At 44.0% G+C, this 21,322-nt stretch overlaps 1 protein-coding gene and 1 non-coding gene across 3 annotated transcripts in view; one reads left to right on the top strand and one right to left on the bottom strand.

Annotated features, from left to right (window-relative positions):
- The first annotated feature begins 1,220 nt into the window (after window positions 1-1,220).
- Window positions 1,221-21,322, top strand: part of LOC119390183 (protein zer-1 homolog) — a 138,310-nt gene continuing 118,208 nt past the window's right edge. For both annotated transcript variants that reach the window (XM_037657753.2, XM_037657744.2), the window contains exons 1-6: window positions 1,221-1,486; window positions 2,043-2,219; window positions 5,164-5,284; window positions 7,435-7,637; window positions 10,306-10,368; window positions 11,370-11,424. In XM_037657753.2, coding sequence (XP_037513681.1) covers window positions 1,362-1,486; window positions 2,043-2,219; window positions 5,164-5,284; window positions 7,435-7,637; window positions 10,306-10,368; window positions 11,370-11,424 — 744 coding nt within the window. In that variant the 5' untranslated portion in view covers window positions 1,221-1,361. The remainder of the gene's footprint in view (window positions 1,487-2,042; window positions 2,220-5,163; window positions 5,285-7,434; window positions 7,638-10,305; window positions 10,369-11,369; window positions 11,425-21,322) is intronic.
- Window positions 14,923-14,996, bottom strand: Trnas-gga (transfer RNA serine (anticodon GGA)). Its single transcript has one exon. It is a non-coding gene; the product is annotated as a tRNA-Ser (tRNA).

Consider the following 21,322-nt stretch of genomic DNA (forward strand, 5'->3'; position numbering starts at 1 on the left):
CGGGACCCTTGAGGTATGAATAAATAAATAAATAAATAAATAAATAAATAAATAAATAAATAAATAAATAAATAAATAAATAAATAAATAACTCAGATTTTTTTCCTGGTCCCATGAAATCCAAGTTAACGAGGTTTTACTTTATGCACCATTCATTTATTTACTGATTTAGCCCAAACATTTTTGTCACAGTGTGCAAGATTCTGCGGGCGGAATGTCAGCGTCAGATACACCTCTACTATGATCAGCGCTGTGTGCGTTCCCTTCCTGTGTGTCCTGTGGTTTTTGCACTGTTTTTTTTAATCATGTACAACCAACAAGACCAGCTCTCCACACTTTTGCATTTCAAAGGTCATATTTCTTATGGAGACTCTCTGCTTTTTATGCGCTGATTTCAGATATGGAAAGGTTATTTTGGTAAAATGTATAGCTTTTTAAATATCCAACATGTGCCTTATTAGGAGCAAGATCTTTTCTAAACTGTGAAAGTTACGAAGCAAAGCAGCATCTCACAATAATCTGGATAGAGAACTGTATGCACTTAAACAAGAATATATGTTAAACTTTCGCGAGTGGGATCCCAGCTTGACATTGACACTGGTTTGTAATGCATTGTTTGCAACTTGACATCAATGTCACTTGCAGATGTGTCTGCACTTTTCATGTAAGAAAATGCTTCATTAGGTCACATTAGGCTCATCATTTCTGTGGAAGCCTACAAGATGGGGGTGGGGGGGGGGCAAGGTTCAAGAAAGGGAAAAGATTGTCGTGTAGCTGCATGAAGTTGCAAAGGAAGTTTATCGGAAAGAAAGCTTCTCAGTTGGTGAAAAGTTTGTTTTGGTCTGCTGTTTGAACCCGGTACCAATGCCTTGCTTGGGCGATGGTCTCAATTTCAAATCCCAGATTATGATGAATTTTTTGTCAACTAGGGAGCTTTATTTATGAGAAATACGTATGGATTCCATTTGTAGCTTCGTGCTTCAAAAGGGCGTATGGCAATTCTTCATTTGCCATCATTTGCTTTGTACCTTCATTGATTAGCTGTACTTTGGCTGGTGTTTTTATTATTGTTAATAATACCATTATTTTTTCCTGTTGCTGGCTGTTTCTTGGCACATTTTGAGAGCTTACTGTAGTTGTTAAAGTAGTATTTTGGACTTGTCGATGTAAAGTTTGCTTGAAACTGCTGAACATTGACAATGTGCATCACTTGCGCTTGCAGCTGGACTGGCCTATCGTGGGTGTGGTCACAGACATCCCTCGAACGCCTGTCACTCTCTCGAGCAGGACCGCAGCTTTCAACCCATGCTCACTGGAGTCGCTTGCGGTCACTGCGACAGCTTGACCTGTCTCACTGCACCATGCTACTTGGGGAGCACCTTGCAGGGCTGGAAGCACTGGCTCCAACTCTTGCTTGGCTTAGCTTGGCCGACGTGCCGAAGCTGCATCTTGGTCTTGAGGTCCTGTGTCAACTGAAGGCCCTCAGGTCAGTGCACTGCCACATATTGGCCTCTCTTAAAAGCTTCAAGTGGCAACTTTGCAGCTGGCACAAAGTGGTGCTTCTTGCATGCATTAAGAACATCGGGGAAAAAAAATTGTGTTTTTCAATAAAAAATGGAAGAGTTTTTCAAGTCCTACATCCTCCCTTAACACACTCCTTGCGAGAATCAGGTCATCACTTGGTGCACATTATGAAATCATTGCATTAAATAGTGGTGTAATTACATATGTTGTGCATTCAGTGATTGGAAGCATTTACTGTAATTGCAGTCTCAGCAACAACTATCTAATAAAGCAAAAAGAAATTTGTTCATTTCTTTTAGTACTTCTCTAAATTTTGAAACATTAAAAAAATTTTATTGCAAAGAATGGCTCCAGATCAATTTTTACCACGTGGGCTTGTGCTCTGGAGACCTGAGCAAAGGGACATTAGCTCCAAGAGCTGTGGCCTTCACCTTGGCAGTGGGATGCCATGGTTGCTTGAGCCATTGCAGGCTCTTTGGAATCTGGCCGAAGGACACCTGGGCTGTTGTCTTCTGCAGGCATCTGGACCTTTCACAGAGCACTAATAAGCAGGGACAGGGCTTCTATCCCCAGCCAGATACTTGGCTCTCTACGTTGGCCGAGTCGCTACCCGAGCTCACCTCGCTCGACCTCTCGGGCACCAACCTGCCTGGCAAAGACCCGACCATTTCGAACGATCAAAACGGGACTTCTGGGTGAGTGTAGTTCACATTTTAAGGACATTATTACTACAGCATTTATATAAACTATCAAGCCACATAGTGTCTTGGATGTGTACAGTGGAATGCCGCTGATTGCATTGCTCGTTTTTCCAGATAGATAGCATAGCTGAAGCCTGATTTCAGCAAGGGCCACTTGTAGGCATCCATTCATAAAGGCTTTACGTTGATCAATGATTCTCGCTTGGTATGTTGTGACCTTGCCTGTAATAAAAAGAAAACATATATAAAGTGTCTGTTTATGACACATAGAAAATATAAAAAAAATAAACTAGACATTCTAGCTGTGTACTTCAGACCACCACCAATACATACATTTGATGTGTCAAGGCAGAAATTTTAGAAGCTTTAAAACATTGTGTTTGATATTGAAACTTTGCCTGTACATCCACTTGCTAATTTGGCCACAGAGTCGGGCAGAACTAGCAATGGATTGGTTTTGATAAGTTACGGGCATGCCAGTACCTCCGTGAAACTAGAACTACAGGGTCCTAGTCAATCCAGTAGTCGATGAGCATGTACCGGCTGCAGGATAAGCCAAGCCAAATCACTGAGCCTAGGCTGAATTATAAGGTTGCATTTAGCCTGTGTCGTGCGAGTGTTGTTTGGACAATGTCGAGCTTTAACGTTGGACATGGAAGTACAGCTGTGTTTTGTTGAAACAAAATTGGGTGCCCATTCAACGAGGCCATTGTACTGAAGATACAGGGACGAAGGAAGATGACCGGACGTGTGCTGGTAACGGCTGATTTTTATTTTGGAAATGCGTGGTACTTATAACAAAGAGGAGGACAGCAAAAAAGGTATCAATCATGCAAGCCAGCATCAGCCAGGTAGGTGATTTCCTTCGCGCTTTCAGAGTAGTCGAGGCATCTGATTCCAAAAGAGTACCACACATTTCTGGAATAAAAATCGAGTGTTAGTAGCGCACATCCTGTAGTCTTTCTTTGTGTTTTCAGTAGGGGTGTGCGAATATTCGAAATTTCGAATATTTTTCTAATAGTGTTTGCTATTTGATTCGATTCGCACTGGAATTTTACTATTCGAACTATTCGAACTTCCCAAAAACAACTACAGTCAATGTCCGATTGAAAGTGACCCCTTCAAATTTTTAATATGCTTCGCCTCATTACACTCTCGTATTGCGGCAAAGCTGCCTTTCAAGCTCAGTTATGGTCGAACTTTGCCAAGACACAGTCAACGTCCGATTGGAAGTGGCCCATAGATTTTCGATATACTTCACCTCATCACACTCCGGTATTGCGGCAAAGCTGCCTTTCAAGCTCCGTTACGGTTGCAAATGTATTAACTCAAGAAAACGCTTGTTCCAACATGGAGATGAAAAATGTGGCAGAGGTGGGGGCTCAATTAATGCTGTTTTGGACCTGAAATTTGGGCAGGAAGACCGAAAAATCGGACACTGAAGCTTTTTAGCATTCAAAATTTCAGATGTTCTTATAACAGTAGAACCCCGCTGTTACGTTCCTCACTGCTGCGTTTTCCCGGCTGTTGCGTCGTTTTCCGCCGGTCCCGGCGTAGCTCCCATAGGATACAATGTATTGGGAACCCCGCTGTTACGTCGTAACTTTCGGACCGTTCCCGTATGATACGTCGCGAAGTGCGCTCGGAGCCGACCGAGGGACTACCGAAGAGAGCAGCCATGGTGCATTTTCAAGCAACTTGGCCTGGTTTGACCGTAATATTAGCCGCATGAGAGGCGCAAGCAACAGGATCTTTCAATTGATGCAAACAAAAGCATGGCCTTCGAGATTCGCGTTGCAAACATGGCGTCTATGACGTAGTTGCTCGCGAAAGCAAGGCCTTTGAGATTGGCATTTACTATTGACAAAAGCATAGCCTTTGAGATTTGTATTGCACAAACATGGCGTCTATGATGTAATTGCGTGCGAAAGCAAGGCCTTCGAGATTGGCATTCACTTCTGCCATCGCGTTGCCGTAGACTCATCATCATCGTTATTTGTCGGAGCACGGGAGGAGTTCGAGTTGGTTGGAGCTCGCATGATCGTGCGCGCGGTTCGCGGTCGGACTCGCCGTGCTATTCGTGACTGCGTGTGCTTAGTTCTTTCATGCCTACAGCTGTTGGTGTTAAAAAAATCACATACGTTGATTACATTTCTGTAGATGAGGCCGTCCCCAGCTCCGCGTTTCTATCCATTGACTAGATCGCGGCCAGGCGCGCCAATATTCGTGCTGCTCGTAAGCATGGAAATAAAATTCTGTACCACTAAATATTTTTGTCGTTTTTCCTGTTTTTTCGGCTCTTACGTTTCCCGTCTCTTACGTTTATTTCCTACGGTCCCTTCAAAAACGTATCAGCGGGGTTCTACTGTATAACGACGTCTACGAGGCAGGTTTGGAACTCCGGACTTGAAGGGAGCACACCCTTGTCCGCCACATCAGTTGGGCTTCCACAGAAGTTGAAAGAGGAGGACAGGCTGAGGAAATGGCATCTTTGCCTATCACGTGTAAAATGTTGTTGGCAACACTTTGGTTGCACCAAATCATGTACATAAATAGAATTCGGCCTCTACATTGCCTCATTCTTGATAAGACAACTATGAAACACCACCCTGCCAGTGCTTCATCAACTTAGCGAAAAGAAACACTTTCATGTTGCTGTCTCATAAGAATATGCTTAGGAATCCTCTCCAACTTTTTTTCTGCAATTTAGCTTCGAAGTATTAGAAAAATATTCTAGAAATATTCGAGAAATATTCGAAAAATATTCGATTCGATTCGCACTCACACTTCAATATTCGAATTCGCTTTGCACCCAAAATTTTGCTATTTGCACAGCTCTAGTTTTTCAGTGCTATGGCCTCATTGTATGTACCGAACCAACTAGCTCAAAGTATGTTGGGCATGGAAAGCTGAAGAGCTGTGACCTTGGTTTTTGCAGGAGTGGGATGCAGTCATCAATTCCAGGCCTTCAGTGCCGTGTGGATCGCCCCCTAGACTTTCTTGGGCTCCTGAACACACCGTCTGATGCTTGCTACGGAACGCATATCCCTGCTCTCAGGGTGGGTGAGCACTTGCCTCTGGGCTGTGCAGAATGCACACCTCTGGTGCACATTGAAGGCCCAATGTGCAACGTTCAATGTGCAACGAGGGGGCTTTGACATTTCCTAAAAATGGGCACTAGTGTGATTATGTGTTCTGCTAGTAGATTAATAGTGTGCGTGCTAGTGTGTGTCCACTTTTGACTAGTGAAATCACATAGCAAATTTTCTAAGGTTTTGCTACTTGGCTACTTCTGTATTGGTCATCACGAACACAAGCACTGATGCAGTGCTTGTATTTGTGATGGCCCATTGTGACTGAAACTTGAAATGTGACAGCAAAACTTTGTTGGAGACACTTTGGTTCATACTTTTCTTTCTGCTTGCGCATCATTTGTGACAGTACGTCTATAGTATTGAATTGTGATGAAAACTTAAAGAAAACTTGATAAACGCAAGCACTGATGCAGTGCTTGTGTTTGGCAGGGACCTTGTTTGGTCCCTGCCGGCAGCGAGTATTCTTTTGGTCCACTTTACTTTCTTCGCATTTATATCGTACAACACAGTTGAAACAGTGCAATTAACGTCCCCTATACCTTCCTTGGCTTCATTATCTGCTGGCTTTCATTAACCCCTCAGCTGCTCATGACGAGCTGAGCTCGTCAGGGCTCTTCAGCAGTGTTTCCAGAGGCTCTGGACAAACGGTGTTTTCCTATTTGAAACATAGATGCTTTGATTGGATGAGAGTCTGCACGCTAAACGGTGAAATGTGTGCCTTGCGTCTCCTGTGCGTTGTCAACGAACATGGCATAGTGCCGTGCTTTGAGCGCTACCACAAAGATGGAAATAAATAACGAAAATGTGTGTTCTTCAAGGCCTTCAGCAAGTGGGCCCCCCCTCCAAAAAAATTCCTGGCTACAGGCCTGGGTATTACATGACGGTGGAAAATATGATGAATAAAGCATTTTTATAAGCCATAAAACGTTTTTGCATGTTTTTTCTGTTTTGGACATGTTACTGAAGCATTTCACGTTATAAAAAAAATTGACAATTTTGGAACAATTTTTCGTAATTTAATCGGCACTTAAAGGGGTTAAGGTTGTATCAACAATTAAACGACCACTTAAAAAATTTCATTCTTTTGTTCAATGTGTCTGGAAGCATTTGTTAACTGTGGTGCTTTACAACAGTTACATTGTGGACAACTACACTACTGTCACCTGTTTTCCTTTCATATACGGTCCCACAGTTCTTACTTCCTCATCAAGTTGTAAACACTGCTAGCAGATGCATTCATTGAAATAAATTTTCCCAGTATACATTAAAGATTTTGCATTGTGCAGCCTGTCACTATAATCATGCAGTGATCATGCTGGTGACCAACAGTTCATAAAAGTCAGAAATGCAGGCTTTCAAATGATACAGAAATATAGAACCAGTGGAGTGTGTTGTTCCCACGTTGTACATAAGGAAAATTAGGCATAATTTGTCCCCAAATTAAGTATGACACTCATGGATTTGCTTGTTTGCATCAAAGCACTAACTGAATGAATACACAGTATTTAAAAAATTAAATCATAGACGGATGTGGAAATGCATTAGCAACATGAAAATGGAGCAACTGAAAAGTGGATTTCTGGGCTGACTTTTTGTCCCTGAGAGGCTTATTCATTTTTTACATAACATGTTAGTCTAATAAGAAAATCATGAGGGTTTCTACCAACTGGGAATACTTGAAATTCTAAAAAAGCTTTAAGTCTGGAGAAAGTTGAGGAATATCTGAGGAATGTGTGCTTCTCTCGGTGCTACACAGTCGAACGCATTTGTAACAATATTCAAGTGCCACGATAATTCCCTTGCTATGACCGGGTCGCTCGGGGAAAAAAAATGGGATTGGACGGAGCGGGGGTGTGCTTGCCGGCATACCCCCCCCCCTTTATCGCACACATTTACCTCGTGAGGGAAAACTAAGCAGCGTGCAGATTCTAACTCGTACAGAAGAAAAGGTCTTTTGTCTGCGTTGCAAGTTCTACTGGTCAGTTTTCCCACCATGTATCTATACCAACTCATGCAAATCTTTGCTGTTAACACGTTTATCGATTTTGCTGAAGAAGGTTGCAGTTTGTCTTTATGGGACAGAGGCAGGCACCCCTTTCATTGATGCCCTGCAGGTGTCGGGCGACGCCACAGAGGAGCAAGTGCTGGTGTCTGCACAGGCATACCAGTCACGACCCCTCCTGCTGCAGAAGGTGCTTAACGACCTTTTCCACGTGTTCCGCTACGAGGCCTGTGATCACCCGCGCCTGGCTCTGGACGTCGTGCTTGCCTCCATGACTCGGCATCTCAGCGACAAGCATATTCAGATTGCTGGAAGGTGAGTGTGCATAGGGATGTGCTGCCAACTTCAGTTAGCCGATGTGAGTTATTTCTAGCATCGAAACAAGGGAGGCCTATAGATGCCAAGAAGCATTGCTGGGAGGTGCCCATTGTACCACCATGATCATACCTGCAGATCTAAAAATTGTTCCTTTTCCAGGAGGTGATGACATGATACAGTCGTGAGCACATTTGTGTCTGTGCACCTGTATTGTTGTCTGCTGTTTTGTGTCATTTCCTCAAGGAGTGGTGTTATTTGAGTGATATTGGCTATTTGTGATAGATCAGCAACGTACAGTGTTTTGTTGAATTCATTTGGCTGCTCTGAATCCACCTTTGCAACTCAGCATTTCTCTTTGCCAACCTTTGTAAACTAGACGTGCAACAAGAGTCGCAGGCAGCTGGTGGAAACGCACACCTACAAGAAGCCGAATGCTTCTATCAGAAGACAAACACGTGCTCATATCAACGAAGATATGACACTTTGAGAGTGTAGAGTTGTACTGCTGTGAACCAGGACCCTCTAATGGGGATCATTTGAAGTGAAAAATCTGGCAAATCAGTTCTGCGACATTTCTCTGGGGTGGAACAAGTTTCATGAAAAGGGAAAAAAAATAATCCACTTGAGAGTATGGCACGAGGCTGCGCAGAAAGCCCAGTGTGGTTCCTCGGGAAGTTCTGTAGTCGACAAAATATCTGTCCTGGTCAGGAGATTTCGTCCGGGAAATGAACCTTGCTGCAGTTTTTTTCCAAGCAGTTCCTCGACCGTTCTGGAGAAAAGCAGAATTAATGGATCCCTCCAAGTGCAGGAATACCGCATATGGCAAATTGGTTCTGAGAAGTACAGCTGAAAAGAAGCACTTCAACTTTTCCAGGGGTGTCTTTTGAGCCATGAATAACTGGGAATGTACGCTGTGCTCTTCCGCTGGTGCTACTCCCAATCAAGAAAAGCATCACTTATCTTGTGTCTCCAAGACTCAAGTATAGCCAGAGTGCACTGTGGACACTACCTCTTGCACTGTGTTCCGTTAACAGCAAATCTACCCGACAAATGTAAGCAAAGCAGCCAGCTGCACCTTGGCTGATGAGAACAAGCCATTGTGCCAACTTCCAAGAAAACGAGGCAGTAGCCAAGATGTGTAGAGAGTTGTGCTAGAGAAAACGTGGATTGTGTTTTTGTGCATAGCAAATTACGTATTATTAAAACAAATGGCACATAATAAACATACTATTCCAGAAGGCTGTAGCCTTCTCTTGTGCTTATTTTAGTTGCAATGCGCCTAATCGACATATGGGTGGATCAGAAAATGAGAACATGGTACCCTGGTTATAAGAAACCCCTCGTATAAGGAATGAGAATTGCTCCCTGATAGATTTCTGATGTAAAGGGGTTGAACTGTACAGTACACTTCATGAAACAGAAGATATTGCCATCTACTTACCTGAGATTTGTTTTACAGGAGTACTGACACGAATTTTAAATATTTTCGGATTATGGCTCTAAATAAAAAACACTGGTGTCGAGAACCCTAAAAAGAGTATTGTGGTGCCTGAGAATGCATCGAATATATTTTTAATACTGCTACCTTACAAAAACACTTTCGGTTTTGTTATCGAGGGGGCGGCTTCTCGGTGGCATGTCATTGCAGTGTGATGTCATGGGGAGAGAGCAACTTGTGACGTACTAGTGGCAGATTCGTCATCTGCTCGTGGTGCACATAAGCAACGATGAGTGAATTATTGTCCAGTGACCCTGACAGTGATTTCTGTGATTTAGGCTGCATGCAGGACGCAGAGTTTGCAAACTCAGTGGAACTGTGTTGACTCATTGGGATAATGTCCATTGCAATGGGGCTGGCTTGCAGATGCCCAGTGACAAAAACTTTAAAATTGATGTAAATATTTTATACGGTACATGTTTTCTGACTCTAGTATGGGGAGAGCGTTAAAGCACCACATACCAAGGAAACAAAAAATGTCCCTCTTTTGATACTTCCAAATCGTGTCAGTAAGGTTGGCTCCTTTTAATTAAATGGCTTTTTTTTTGTAGCTTTATGCTACTCTAAGGCAGACAGATATTGTTTTCTTTCACAAGTGAGAAATGACATGTGAGTGGGATCAAATGGAGTGCCATGGTTACGAACAGCTGGCCCTCCTCTGGTCTGGCCTTTGCAGCCGAGCACATACTTTACAAAGAGGAGGTCCGACTTTTGTGGGACAGTTTGCCTCACACCCGTAAAACTCTGGAAGCGCAGAGTAAAACTTCCTGTGTGCCCACCAAGAGGTTTTCAACAATTTACATTTTTGCACTGAACGGAATCTGCTGTAACTGCACTGTATTGCAGTGGGATGAAATCCCTCTGGCAAACATTTATATTTGTTGATAATTTGAATAAAGTGGCGTTATAACGGGGACTCTGTGTGGCTTGGAGAGCTTTAGCAGATGCTTGAGAGTAATGAAGTTAATAGTTGGAGCAGTTGGTATGTGGCTAACGGGGAAAACCACCAGCAAAACACAGCATGTGGACGTTGTTAGTTTCAGCCTTTTCCCATCATCTTCTTGCTTGTATACATTTTGCTGGTTTTTCACTTTCAGTAATGAGCAGATTTATGGTAGTGTGCCTGGGTGGGGAAATTTGTAATGTTTTCTTATCTCCCTCTGGCAGTGCATCACTTTTTTACCTGGTGAAAGGCGAGGAGAGGGCTAATTTTAATGTCAGCATTCGAAGGTGAGTGACCATTTTTGGTTGTTTATATACCCAGCCCTTGCATTTGCTACAGCCGTCTATGAGAAGGTGCCTCGTTTGTGCTGCAGTCAATTCGGGAAGTTTGGCTAATTTTCCAGGGCTTAGTGGCAGGAAAAGAGAGCAGTAAGATGCATTCCTTGCATCCTCATGCTTGCTATCTTTTTGCCTTGCCTTTTTGACTAAGCACTGTATCTTTTTTTTTATTCAAGCAGCTGTGGCATTTTGCTGCTGAGCACACTGGTTCAAATGCGGGCTAGAGCCATTGCACTATGATGGGGACAAAATGCGAAAAAAACTTTTGTAATAAATGTAGGCACGTCTCAAAGAACTCCAGACAGTTCCACTATGGCTTCTCTCACAGCCAGATTTTCACTTTTGGAAATACACCAGTTAGCAGCACCCCTCCACCAACTTAGCCAAGAGACTTTCATGTTCCTGTCTCATAAGATGCTTGCGCTCTTTTTTTTCTCTAATTTCACTTTCACGTATTTGACAAATATTCGAATTCACTTCGCACAGCTCTAATTAATACTTTATTGTATTCATCACTTTCGATTATATGGGATGCATCGGTGCCTATGAGGGGCAGCACACTCAGTGCAGTGCCAAGCACATTACTATGGCTGCTGTTGCTTGTAGACACCGACTTGTTCAGTCTCATGGAATCCATGGAAAGAGTCAGCGATCGGCATTACGCTTCTTTGTCTCAGGGCAAGTAGTTGTGAATGGTAGTATTTGAATGGGCACGAAAGAAAAGCAGCATGCATGTGTCACCGAAAGTGTTTCTTAGCCTTGCAAGGTGACAAGGTGCCCCTAATACAATTTTTTTTCATTCTGTGGTGGTCTTTATTCTCTCATTTAGTTGAAACATGTTTTTGTTTTTGACAGTTCTTAATAGCTCTTTGAATGACCCTGGGGAGTCTTGTTTTGCTCTTGATACCATAATACTGTGGTGTGAAAAAGTGGGCACTTTATGTCAACAGGAAGATCATCAAGTGCTTGCTGGATGCCATGGGATGCCATCGAAGTTATACGACGGTGAGTATTGGCTGCGGTATCGTTCTCTAGGTGCCAAGCAGTGAGCCTTTTTGAGGAGATGCAGGTGATGCCATTAGAGAGCATTGTGAATGTGCTCCCCCCCCCCTACCAACATCTGAAGGAGAGAAATGCAGCAGTGTTGTTGAGTGAAACATGCGGCGCACCCATGAGGAGCAAAATCACTTCATTGCTGTTTTGCATTGCATCTCTCTCGGCCACAGATCGTTTTGGTTGAAAGGCAGCTGTCTTGGATCATTTGCTCGCCGCCTGATGACATCACCTTCAGTAAATCAGCCCGATTGCTCCAGCATGGTGTTGAGATGAGCGTGCCATAGCAGGGGTGTGAGGAGCTGAGCACATAAGAGAAGGGGGGTGAGGGACAGGACAGGTGAATGTGCGCATTCCATGCAGCTTTTCAGCTGGTGGGCCCAAAGGTTTGGTGAACTGAAAAGGCCAATCTGTGCTGCCTTCTTGCGTGCTTAGCGTTGGAGGTCTCATTAAAAGTTTCAAAGGCATGTAGAAGCGAGAGGCAATGCAATGCATTTAATAACCACTCGATGCACTGGTCATCATGCCAGCTTTGTGACAACGAGTGTTTGTGGTGATCAAGTAACATGTTTGTTAGGGATGGGCGAATAGTGAATTTGAGGTTCGAAGCGAATAGTGATTTGGTCGAATAATTTTGAATCGAATGGTTTGAATAGTATTTACCGCATATTATTAAGAAAAATGAGCATTTTTGTCATGACCCTTGCACAATATTTTTAAGGATTCGAACTAGATATGAGTGAATGTCACTTTTTTGGTTTGAAATGAAGTGGAAGCAGCCTTGAATAGTATCAAGATTTGAATAGCAGTAGGCTTGTAAGGGGTCGTTACAATTTAAAAATTACTATACTTAGCGCATATAACACGCTTTTAAATATGTACTACATTTAACCTTGAAGTGTGGCTTCGCGGCAGTGCACATTTCCCCTGGATGGGTTGTTTCACGGCACAGCAACCAGACGCTGCAGTGAAACAACCTTTAGAGGGGGTTATGTGCGGTCAAATGTATACATATATTCGTTCATTTCGAATACTTCGAAATTTCGAATAATATAAGTTCGTATCGAAGTGAATTCGAATGCTGTAATATTTGTTCGAATATTCGAAACGCCCGAATATTCGCTCATCCCTAATATTTGTGTTTGCCTTCACGCCTGACACCATGCTCGTTCCATTAATTACTGAGGGAATGTTTACTGTAGTATATACATCCAGTAAAACTGTGAGAATTACGTTGTTGCCTAATACATTGCGAGCACTGTCAATACTTTGTGTTTTCGGCAGAACTGTGACATTTTTCAAACTGCCCGAATATTTTTGAGTTGTTATTGGTTGCGCAATTTCTTTTTTGTTCCTAACTGTCGGAAATCTTAACCATAGAATTGTTGGTGAAAATGTGGAACTATCGGGAAATTTGAATATGTATATTGACTGTTCTTGCCATGATGTGATGTGAATACATTGTTGCATTTAGCTGCTCATGGTCATCTATTTCCCTGCTTTGATGTCACCTGAGTGATTCATGGTGTGACAGCAGGGTGTGCGGGACGTTATTTTTCTGTTTCAGTGCTGCCACTGCTTGCTCTCACTTGCCTGTCTCCATACCAAGCAGGTGGCTGTTGCAGAGTGATGTGTGTTAACTGAAGGTATGCAAAGAAGCTCTGTGTCACAGGCATTCAAGACTAAACAAGCAGCTCTTGTTAAAGCAAACTCTGCCTAGCTTGAGCAAGTCTTTCAGTCTCATTTTAGCTGAAACCGTGTGTTTTGAAGAGGTACAGCAGCTATGGAAATGATAAGCGCAAGAACTAGCGATTACGTGGGTGTAATTGTTACATGTAACACAGCCATGATGTGCGGATAGCAAGAATGCTGGATCATTCCCAGCATTTATGGGTAGCTTATTGGGAAGAATGACAGCTGTCCAACGCAAATAGAGGGATGGCGATACCATACAGGTTTCCACTTCCTCGAACGTTGATGGAAAAAAACATGGCTGATCCCTTTCGTGTAACACAAAAGTGAAACGTGTCTTCACAGAAGTAGTGCTTCTTGTGTAGTGATATATAAGAGCTTGTACAATGTCTATTTGTGTTTGGCAGCTATAGCACTGTTTGACGTGGGTGCACCCATGTTGACGCCTAGTGGCATGTCTCCATCGTGACGACTAACGCCCATGATCATGATTAAACCGTTGTGGTAACTGAAGTTGGAAACATATATTTGGACACAGCGAATCGTGAATCCCGCATAAAGATGACATCAACAAGCTCGTAATCAACACTGGTACCCGATATGCACTTCTTCAAAACGTCGTCAATTAAAGGGACACTAAAGGCAAATATTAAGTCGACGTTGATTGTTGAAATAAAGGTCCAGAAATCTCGTAGTGCTACTTTTGTGCCAAGGAAGGGCTTATTTTGAAATAAAATCACGTTTTAGTGGTTCGCATCGCGTTAGCACACTTCAAATCACCCGCCTGAAAGCGGTGTTTCTCACGTCACTGCTGCCGTGCCCAACGTTGCTCGCCTTTACTGCACGGCGGCGTGCACTGGCGGGGTGCGCCATTCGGGCATTCGGCAACATCACATGCATGCGGCATTTTGTCGAACTTTCTGTCAAAGCGACTTTCACGAGCGTGCAAAACACACACGGCAGTACGTGAGACCGAAACTACCATGAGACATGACCGCGTGACCGAAGCAGGGCGTCCGGCGAAGCGCAGTTCAGCGAAAACAGAACCTTTGAACCACGTGCGCCGTTCCCAGTGGCAACGCCAAAGAGGTTCTTTCTTCCATGAATCAAACAGAAATGAACAAGCAGCATTTTATTACGTCTCTTGATGCACGGAAGGTTCTTTTTTTATTGCAGCTAGTTTGATTACGAGTGATTAATTGTAGTCGAACTCTCTGACGTCATTGGGATCATTTCCAAAATGTGCTGCTCGTGGCGCTCATTGTGTGATATATTTAGCTTAATTTCCCGGTAAGTAGGGCACTGCTGTTGGTAATATTGCCGTTTTAGACGTCATACATTGCGCTTTCACTCGGACATAAATTGTTATTTGCCTTTAGTGTCCCTTTAAGGGGAGAAACGGCACGGTGTGCGCCTTCTAGTAATGGCTAACCGACGCCTGTGCTCATGCGTACACTACCACACTGCACTTCAGCAACACGGGAGGCACAGGTTCGTAGCTTGAGCTGCAAACGCGTGCATCCCACTGGCCTCTGTCTCGCTCCATCAAGGCACGACATTCACCCGTCGAAATCGTGTCCTTTCTGGAACGTGTATTGCAGCGGTTTTGTTAGTCAGAGCTCTTAAAGTCGAAGCAAATGCCGACAGAGAAATCTTAAGAAAGGGAAGAATAGACAACCACCCATTTGTAGCACGAAGCCACAAGGAAATCCATACGGATTTCTCAGAAAATAAAGCCTCTTAGTCGCCGAAAAATTCGTCCTAGTCCGGGGTTCGAACCCGGGACCAACGCCTTTCCGGGGCGGTCGCTCTACCAATTGAGCTAACCAGGAAGCTAGCTTCCTGGTTAGCTCAATTGGTAGAGCGTAGGAAGTCATCTTTGCCCAATCCTCATATATTCTTCGGCATAACGTTCGCACCCTGGACGTAAACCTGAAAATTTCAGCACGTCAGTGCATCTCTGAAACGTTTTGGCATGAATTATGTAGTTTAGAATGCAGGCTGACCACACCTGTGACAAGCGCAACGAAGCCTGGCTCTTCGACAGTAGACAATGGATGCAAACCATTTATGATAAACCTGACAATCAGGTCCTCGACACTCGCATCACTTGTGCGTCCCCGAGAAGTCTTGAACAACTTTGTTTGGCGTGTCGTGTCAGAAACAGATGGTGACTTGGGAGGACGTTTTTTCGAGCTGTTTTTGTACATTTCGAATCGATCAGCTTCAATTGGATGCACATGCTGAAAGAAATGCGGGAATAATAACGTCTTGTACTTCAAGCACAGTATAGAACATGCGGTCGCAAGCAATAGAAACATTTATATCTTGGCATGTTTGTGCACACAAGGAATCCGAAAAAAAAAATAAACGTAAAACACGTTTACGAACGCGGTGAACGGTGGACGTTTCCTGTGATACAGAAAACGAGGGAATTTGACTCAGTCATTCATTCGCCATTTTATGTTAAAGTAAGGCTCATAGAAAAAGACGCCAATTTCAGCAAAAGATGCCAATTTCAGCAATGCAATTACGTGCGCAGTAAAGCCAACAAGACGACACCGATAAAGGCAAGGGAACGTAGCAGCTGGCGTCAGGGTTGACGGTAACGTTGACGGTAGCCCGACGGCGATAGTGAATACGACGCAGCAGCGATGGCGATAAAACAAAGACATCACCACAGCGCTTCGTGGACTGACGTATAACAAAGCGCGCACGTGGTAACCTCAAAATTATGTACGAGTACGTAGAACGTATAGTGGGAGTCCTTACAGGCAATCATTCATTAATGTAAGGAAACGAACAGTCCTCAGCGCCTCCGATTTTTTTTTCTTTAATTGTTTAGGTTACCCAGCAGCACTTATTTAGCTTATTTATACAGTTTCGTTACTGCTCCAACCACAACCACGCAGGTACTTTGCGACCACGGAAGTCATATTCAAACCTATACATTGTGCGATACGCGTTTCACTGCAGGTTGCGAAAAATCAGCTTGAACAGCAATGACAAAAGAGTTCGCACAGTAATAAAAGTTCACGCACCTTCAGATGAAGCTTGAAGTTCGATGTCGAGCTATACACACCGCTGATCACAGACTTGCAAAAAGCGCATCTTGCTTTAACCTTGTGTCCATCTGAAGAAGAAACAGAAAAGTACGTGCCGTCCAAGATAGCATGCCGGCCATCGTTATCCATGTTGAGTTTTGCAAATCTGCAGAAAAGAAATCTGCAGAAAACAGCTTCCTGGACGTCGAAGACAAGACCAACTTTTCGATCGCCCGAAGCAGTACGGAGTACTAGAATACGTAATGTTGAGATACTCACTCATATTTGTGTTTTCTTGTGTTCCCATGAGAGGGCGTTATGTCACTGTGGCAGTTAAGCAAGCTAGACGTAGTGCAATTTCTCCTCAATCGGTCTCCTTCTCTTCCTCTCCTCCCCGCCCGCGCTTTCCCCAATTGCGTCGCGCGCTTCGCAGTTTGTTCGTTTACACCGCGGAGCAGCGTTATAAGCTTAGTGGCGGCAGTACCTACTTGAGCAGTGGACTTCAGCCAGTATTTCTAGTGTCGCGCGGTGATGTTCCGACATCAGTATCTTGCATCTTAAGATACTCGATACATTCTTCAATGTATCGGAAATAAAGATACTGATACACGTCTTTCAAGATGTATCGCGATACAGATACAAGATACTCAATGAGCATCTAAGATAGTATCTACGATGTATCTAAGAGAGTATCTAAGATGTATCTTCGATACTGCCCAGCACTGCCAATTTGTGATCGGATATTCTATCAAGCACATTGGTGTCCGCCACACAACGCAGCATGCTGTTGCAAACGAAAAAAAGATCCAGAGTTCTAGCAGTAGTATTCTGTATGCGGGTTGGTTGCTTAACTGTACTCGGGGACAACTTTCTGTGGCAATGAAGGGAAAGCTACAGAGCCACAATGCACGTATCCTACCGCTAATAAATGTAGTCCCACAATTGTGTCCGTATTTTCTGCGTGAGATATATAAAATACTCCTTCATTTTCTACATGTAGCTTTTTGAGACGGAACGCAGCGCACATAAGCGAGATATTCGTATTTCTTTTACTTTATACGTTGTCACTTTCCGTTTTTGCGTGCGTGAAAAAGTCGCGCCTTTTACCCGTACCTTGATGGATGCAACGCCAGCCATCACTTTCCACGGCGTTACGAGACGCGCGTCCAACCGGACTACTTCGCGTAGCAGTACATGTGCAGACGCTCCGCCCCTGTAGCTTTCCCTTCATTGCCACAGAAAGTTGTCCCCGAGTATAGTTGAGTTAAATCGTGAAAAAGGACTATATCGACTAAGCGTTTCGCTGCATTTGAAGATGGTACAGGAAAATCAGTATCCCATATAACTGAAGGGACGTTGAAATCACCGCCAACTATTATATTACTAGAGCAACCGTGGACATGCAAAGAAATTCATTAAGCTTATCAAAGAATGCTTCGTCTGTGCCAGGGGGGCGGTAAAATGCGCCGACTATGAACTTAAGATCGCCTGAGTCTACCTTCACAATTACGCATTCAAGATCTGGTATATTGGCTAATCTTTCAACTTGTAAGGTTTCCTTAAATATGATTGCTACTCTGCCGCCTCGACTGCTCCTATCTTTGCGATAGATGCGGTAACCCTGGGACGTGATCTCATCGTCACTAACGTCGGTGTGAAGCCAGGTTTCAGTAATTATCAAAAGATGAGGGTGCTACATTAACACAACACTGTCTAAATCATCGCTTTTTGCTAGAATAATACGGGCGTTAATATTTAAGCATCGGAAAAGTCTCCCGTTCTTGTCGTTTCATTTGTTGTGAGTTGCTCTGGTAAGCGGTCTGCTCGCAGAGACCATTCCACGCTAAACTTCATCTAATGTTAACAACCAATTGTCAATCTTAATTTTGTCATGTACAAATTTTACCTTTGTGCCCGATTTCCTGATATCTAAAGTGCTGTTCCATAGTAGCTTTCTGACGTGCCGAGTGCTTGCAGAGAAATCCTCCGAGGCTGAGATTCCCTTCCCTTTTAATTTGAAGCAACTTTTGAGAATGTTCACTTTTCCCCTGTGGTCGAAAAACTTCACGATCACTGGTCTACGTTTACCATGCTGCCTTCGCCCTAGCCTATGAATCCGCTCGACTGAGTTTATGTTCATGTCAAAAGTATGCCTGAACACGTTGTTAACTACGCTATCCATGAGGTCGTCAGAGACGTCATCATTCTTTTCCGGTATGCCGAACACAACAAGGTTGTTATGCCTGCTTCTATCTTCTAAATCAGCGAGCTTACGTTCTAAGTTTTGAACCGTATTTTCCAGGCTGTCAAGTTTATCGCTGAATCCTTTAATTATCTCAGAAGTTTGCTCCACAGTTTTTAATTTCAGCTCGATATCATCAAGCCTTTTTTGGATGTTGTTGTGACCTTCAATCAACTGTGACAACAATTCCGAAGTGGAGGGTCCTGGATTGGATTCAACGTCCCCGCATGACATCAGTAGGGACAAAAACACTTGTTGAATGTTACAATACAAGGCATACAAACTACGTGGGCACGTCAGCTGGACGAAATAAGAATTGCTAGTTTTAACAGATGATACTTTGTTACTAACCTACACGTAGAAAAGAAGCAGCTTGAACATGGTGCTACAAGATGACCAGCCAACGTGCCCAACGTGATTGATCATTATAACAGCTGTAGGTTTTTTGTATTCATGCTAGGGTGCTGAAAATTGGAATATGTCCAAATATCAAGAAGATGAGCCATCCCTGAAATTTTCATCAAAATTAGTGCAACAGTTCAAAAGTTTACATTTAGCCCCGCATCCCCCCTTAAATGATCTTGTTGTGTATGCTTAACTTTGCAGTCGGGGAAAGACGGCAGCCTAGCACTTGAGGTAGCAAACGAAGAATATGGGGTCTTATTTCAGACAGCAGGATTACATGCTGTGGATGCTCCCAGCTAAGTGGTGCGTAGGGTGCTGTCTTGTAGCTTCTTATAAACGTCGAATGCACCAACCATATAAGTCTACTGTAGCGCTGTTCGGTTAGTTGTTAAAAATACAAAATGGCAAGGTTAACAGCCCAATATGGCGGCACCGAAACCTATCCGTAAAATAGTCTGTAGGTGGTGTAGTGAGCGGCCATGGTTGCTCGATGACACTTTATTACTCTATGAGTGGCCATGCATGACAGATTTGAATAATGTTGCAGCCGGATATTCACGAGGCAATTTACAGTTCACTAGCGAGGCCATTCTCTTGTTGCTTAAGAGTGTTTCAGAGCCCATTTAAACTGTTGATTTTTGTGTGAAGTCACGAATGTTTTCCCTGAAGCACTTTTCATGCATGAATGCAGTCATTGGCAAACAGATAAGTATTGCTCTCGTAAGTTTCTCTCAACCTCTCTCCTTTCATTTGTTCCTACCAAGTTAACCAGTGTGCCATACCTTACCTGTCATTGCATCCAGTTTTTATATCAGCACAGTCTTTTGAAATAGGTTGGATCTCAGGTGGACAGCATCGGACAGTGGTATTGTAGTCTGTGATCAGATCATGCCACCACTTTATCAGTGTGGATATTCCTTTGTTGTATACGGCACTTACCAATTGCAGTGATTCCACTCCTGCGCCAACTGCGCCAAAGTGCGCCAAATTGGATTTACTGCGCTATCCTGATAATATTGACGAAAATTGTGCCAAACTGTGCCAGAGTCTCGGGTTTGGGGCTGTTTATCACCAGCAATCGCACCGCCGGCGCGTCAAAACATGTGCAGCTTGATCTTGGGGCCGCCAAAGTCACAACCACGGACCAAGAATTATTCCACTGAATAAATGGTGCTTGCGCGTGCATCCAAGAGTAAGCCACGATGCCATGCACGGTGCCGACGCAGCATCTGTTGTGCAAGTCGTCTCTACGGTAAAATGCGCTCTTTGCAGAGGTTTGTGACGTCTAGGACAATCGGTAGCTATATTAGTGTGGCGGCGATTCATCGGTGGACATCGTCTGTTCTAGAAATGCTGCTGGTAGCTCGTTTCAAGTATTGCATGGCACGTAATTAAAGCAATTTTCAATAATAAATACACGCGTGCCACTAAAATGTCTCACTTCTGTTGCTGCACATCGCGGAATGAAATCTGGGAACGCTAGGAATAGATATATGGAACAATATAGAATTTTCCGTGCTTCGCGTCCATGGAAGAGCGCGTGAGCGCTGGGAACACATTGACACTTTTCTTCAAATATACCTTATTCATGAATCTTCATCTAGAAGAGCTTTTTCGTAATTCCTTCCACCAGCACACCCGGGTTTGTAATCACTCTTGCGAGAAGTACCCCTGAGGAGGCCCTGCCCATTCGAGCTCGTGAGTGCTAGGGTCCCAATTGGAATTTTTTGCTCGCTTTTTTTTTAAATGTCATGTCATTAATAAAAGCATGCCTCTGGGTCAGAGCAGCTGAATTCGGTTTTAATATGGGCAACTGTCAGTAGCGGGCCCGCCGCTGACGGCCCTAGCGTCGGAAGGCCCACTGTGAAGCGGCTACGCCATGTTACATGTCCGCTCCTCGCCTTCCAGGGTCAATAGCTGACGGTTAAAAAAAAAGTAAGTTTCGCTTAAGGGTGATGCAATGAATGCGACACCAACAAATTGTATTGTTATGCGGAGTAAGGCTAGCAGCCAACTCTTTTGGATCCGATCTCACGTAACTCAACAAAACGATGGTTTAAAGGAATGTGGCGGCTCCAGGGACTGAAGCGGTTTTCGTGCTGCCAGTTCTGTAATCGCGAAGCAAGTGGTGAGAGCACAGTAAGTTTACGAGCAGTACGTCTCGTGATGCCTCAAGGTAGTGCGCGCCAGCGATGCAGCCTCCCTCCCCTCCCCTGGCCTCCCTTCATGCCCCTTACGAAAGACTGGCGGGGCGTTTCCTCTCTGTTTGATAAACAATCGATGGCAGGCCTAGCACGCGGGGGGATGTTATTGCATGCGCCCTCCGCGTAGCGGAGACGGCCAGCTCGTTTCATCTCCACTTCAGCTGCGTTCGTTGTGAGCGCTCACGAGCTTTTACTCGCGGGTAGAACATACAATGCGCGGGGCAGTGTTATCAATTTTGACTTTATATGGAAAGTGGCGGCAA

This window comes from Rhipicephalus sanguineus, chromosome 1 (genome assembly GCF_013339695.2).
Source record: "Rhipicephalus sanguineus isolate Rsan-2018 chromosome 1, BIME_Rsan_1.4, whole genome shotgun sequence".
In the NCBI taxonomy this organism is placed as follows: Eukaryota; Metazoa; Arthropoda; class Arachnida; order Ixodida; family Ixodidae; genus Rhipicephalus; species Rhipicephalus sanguineus.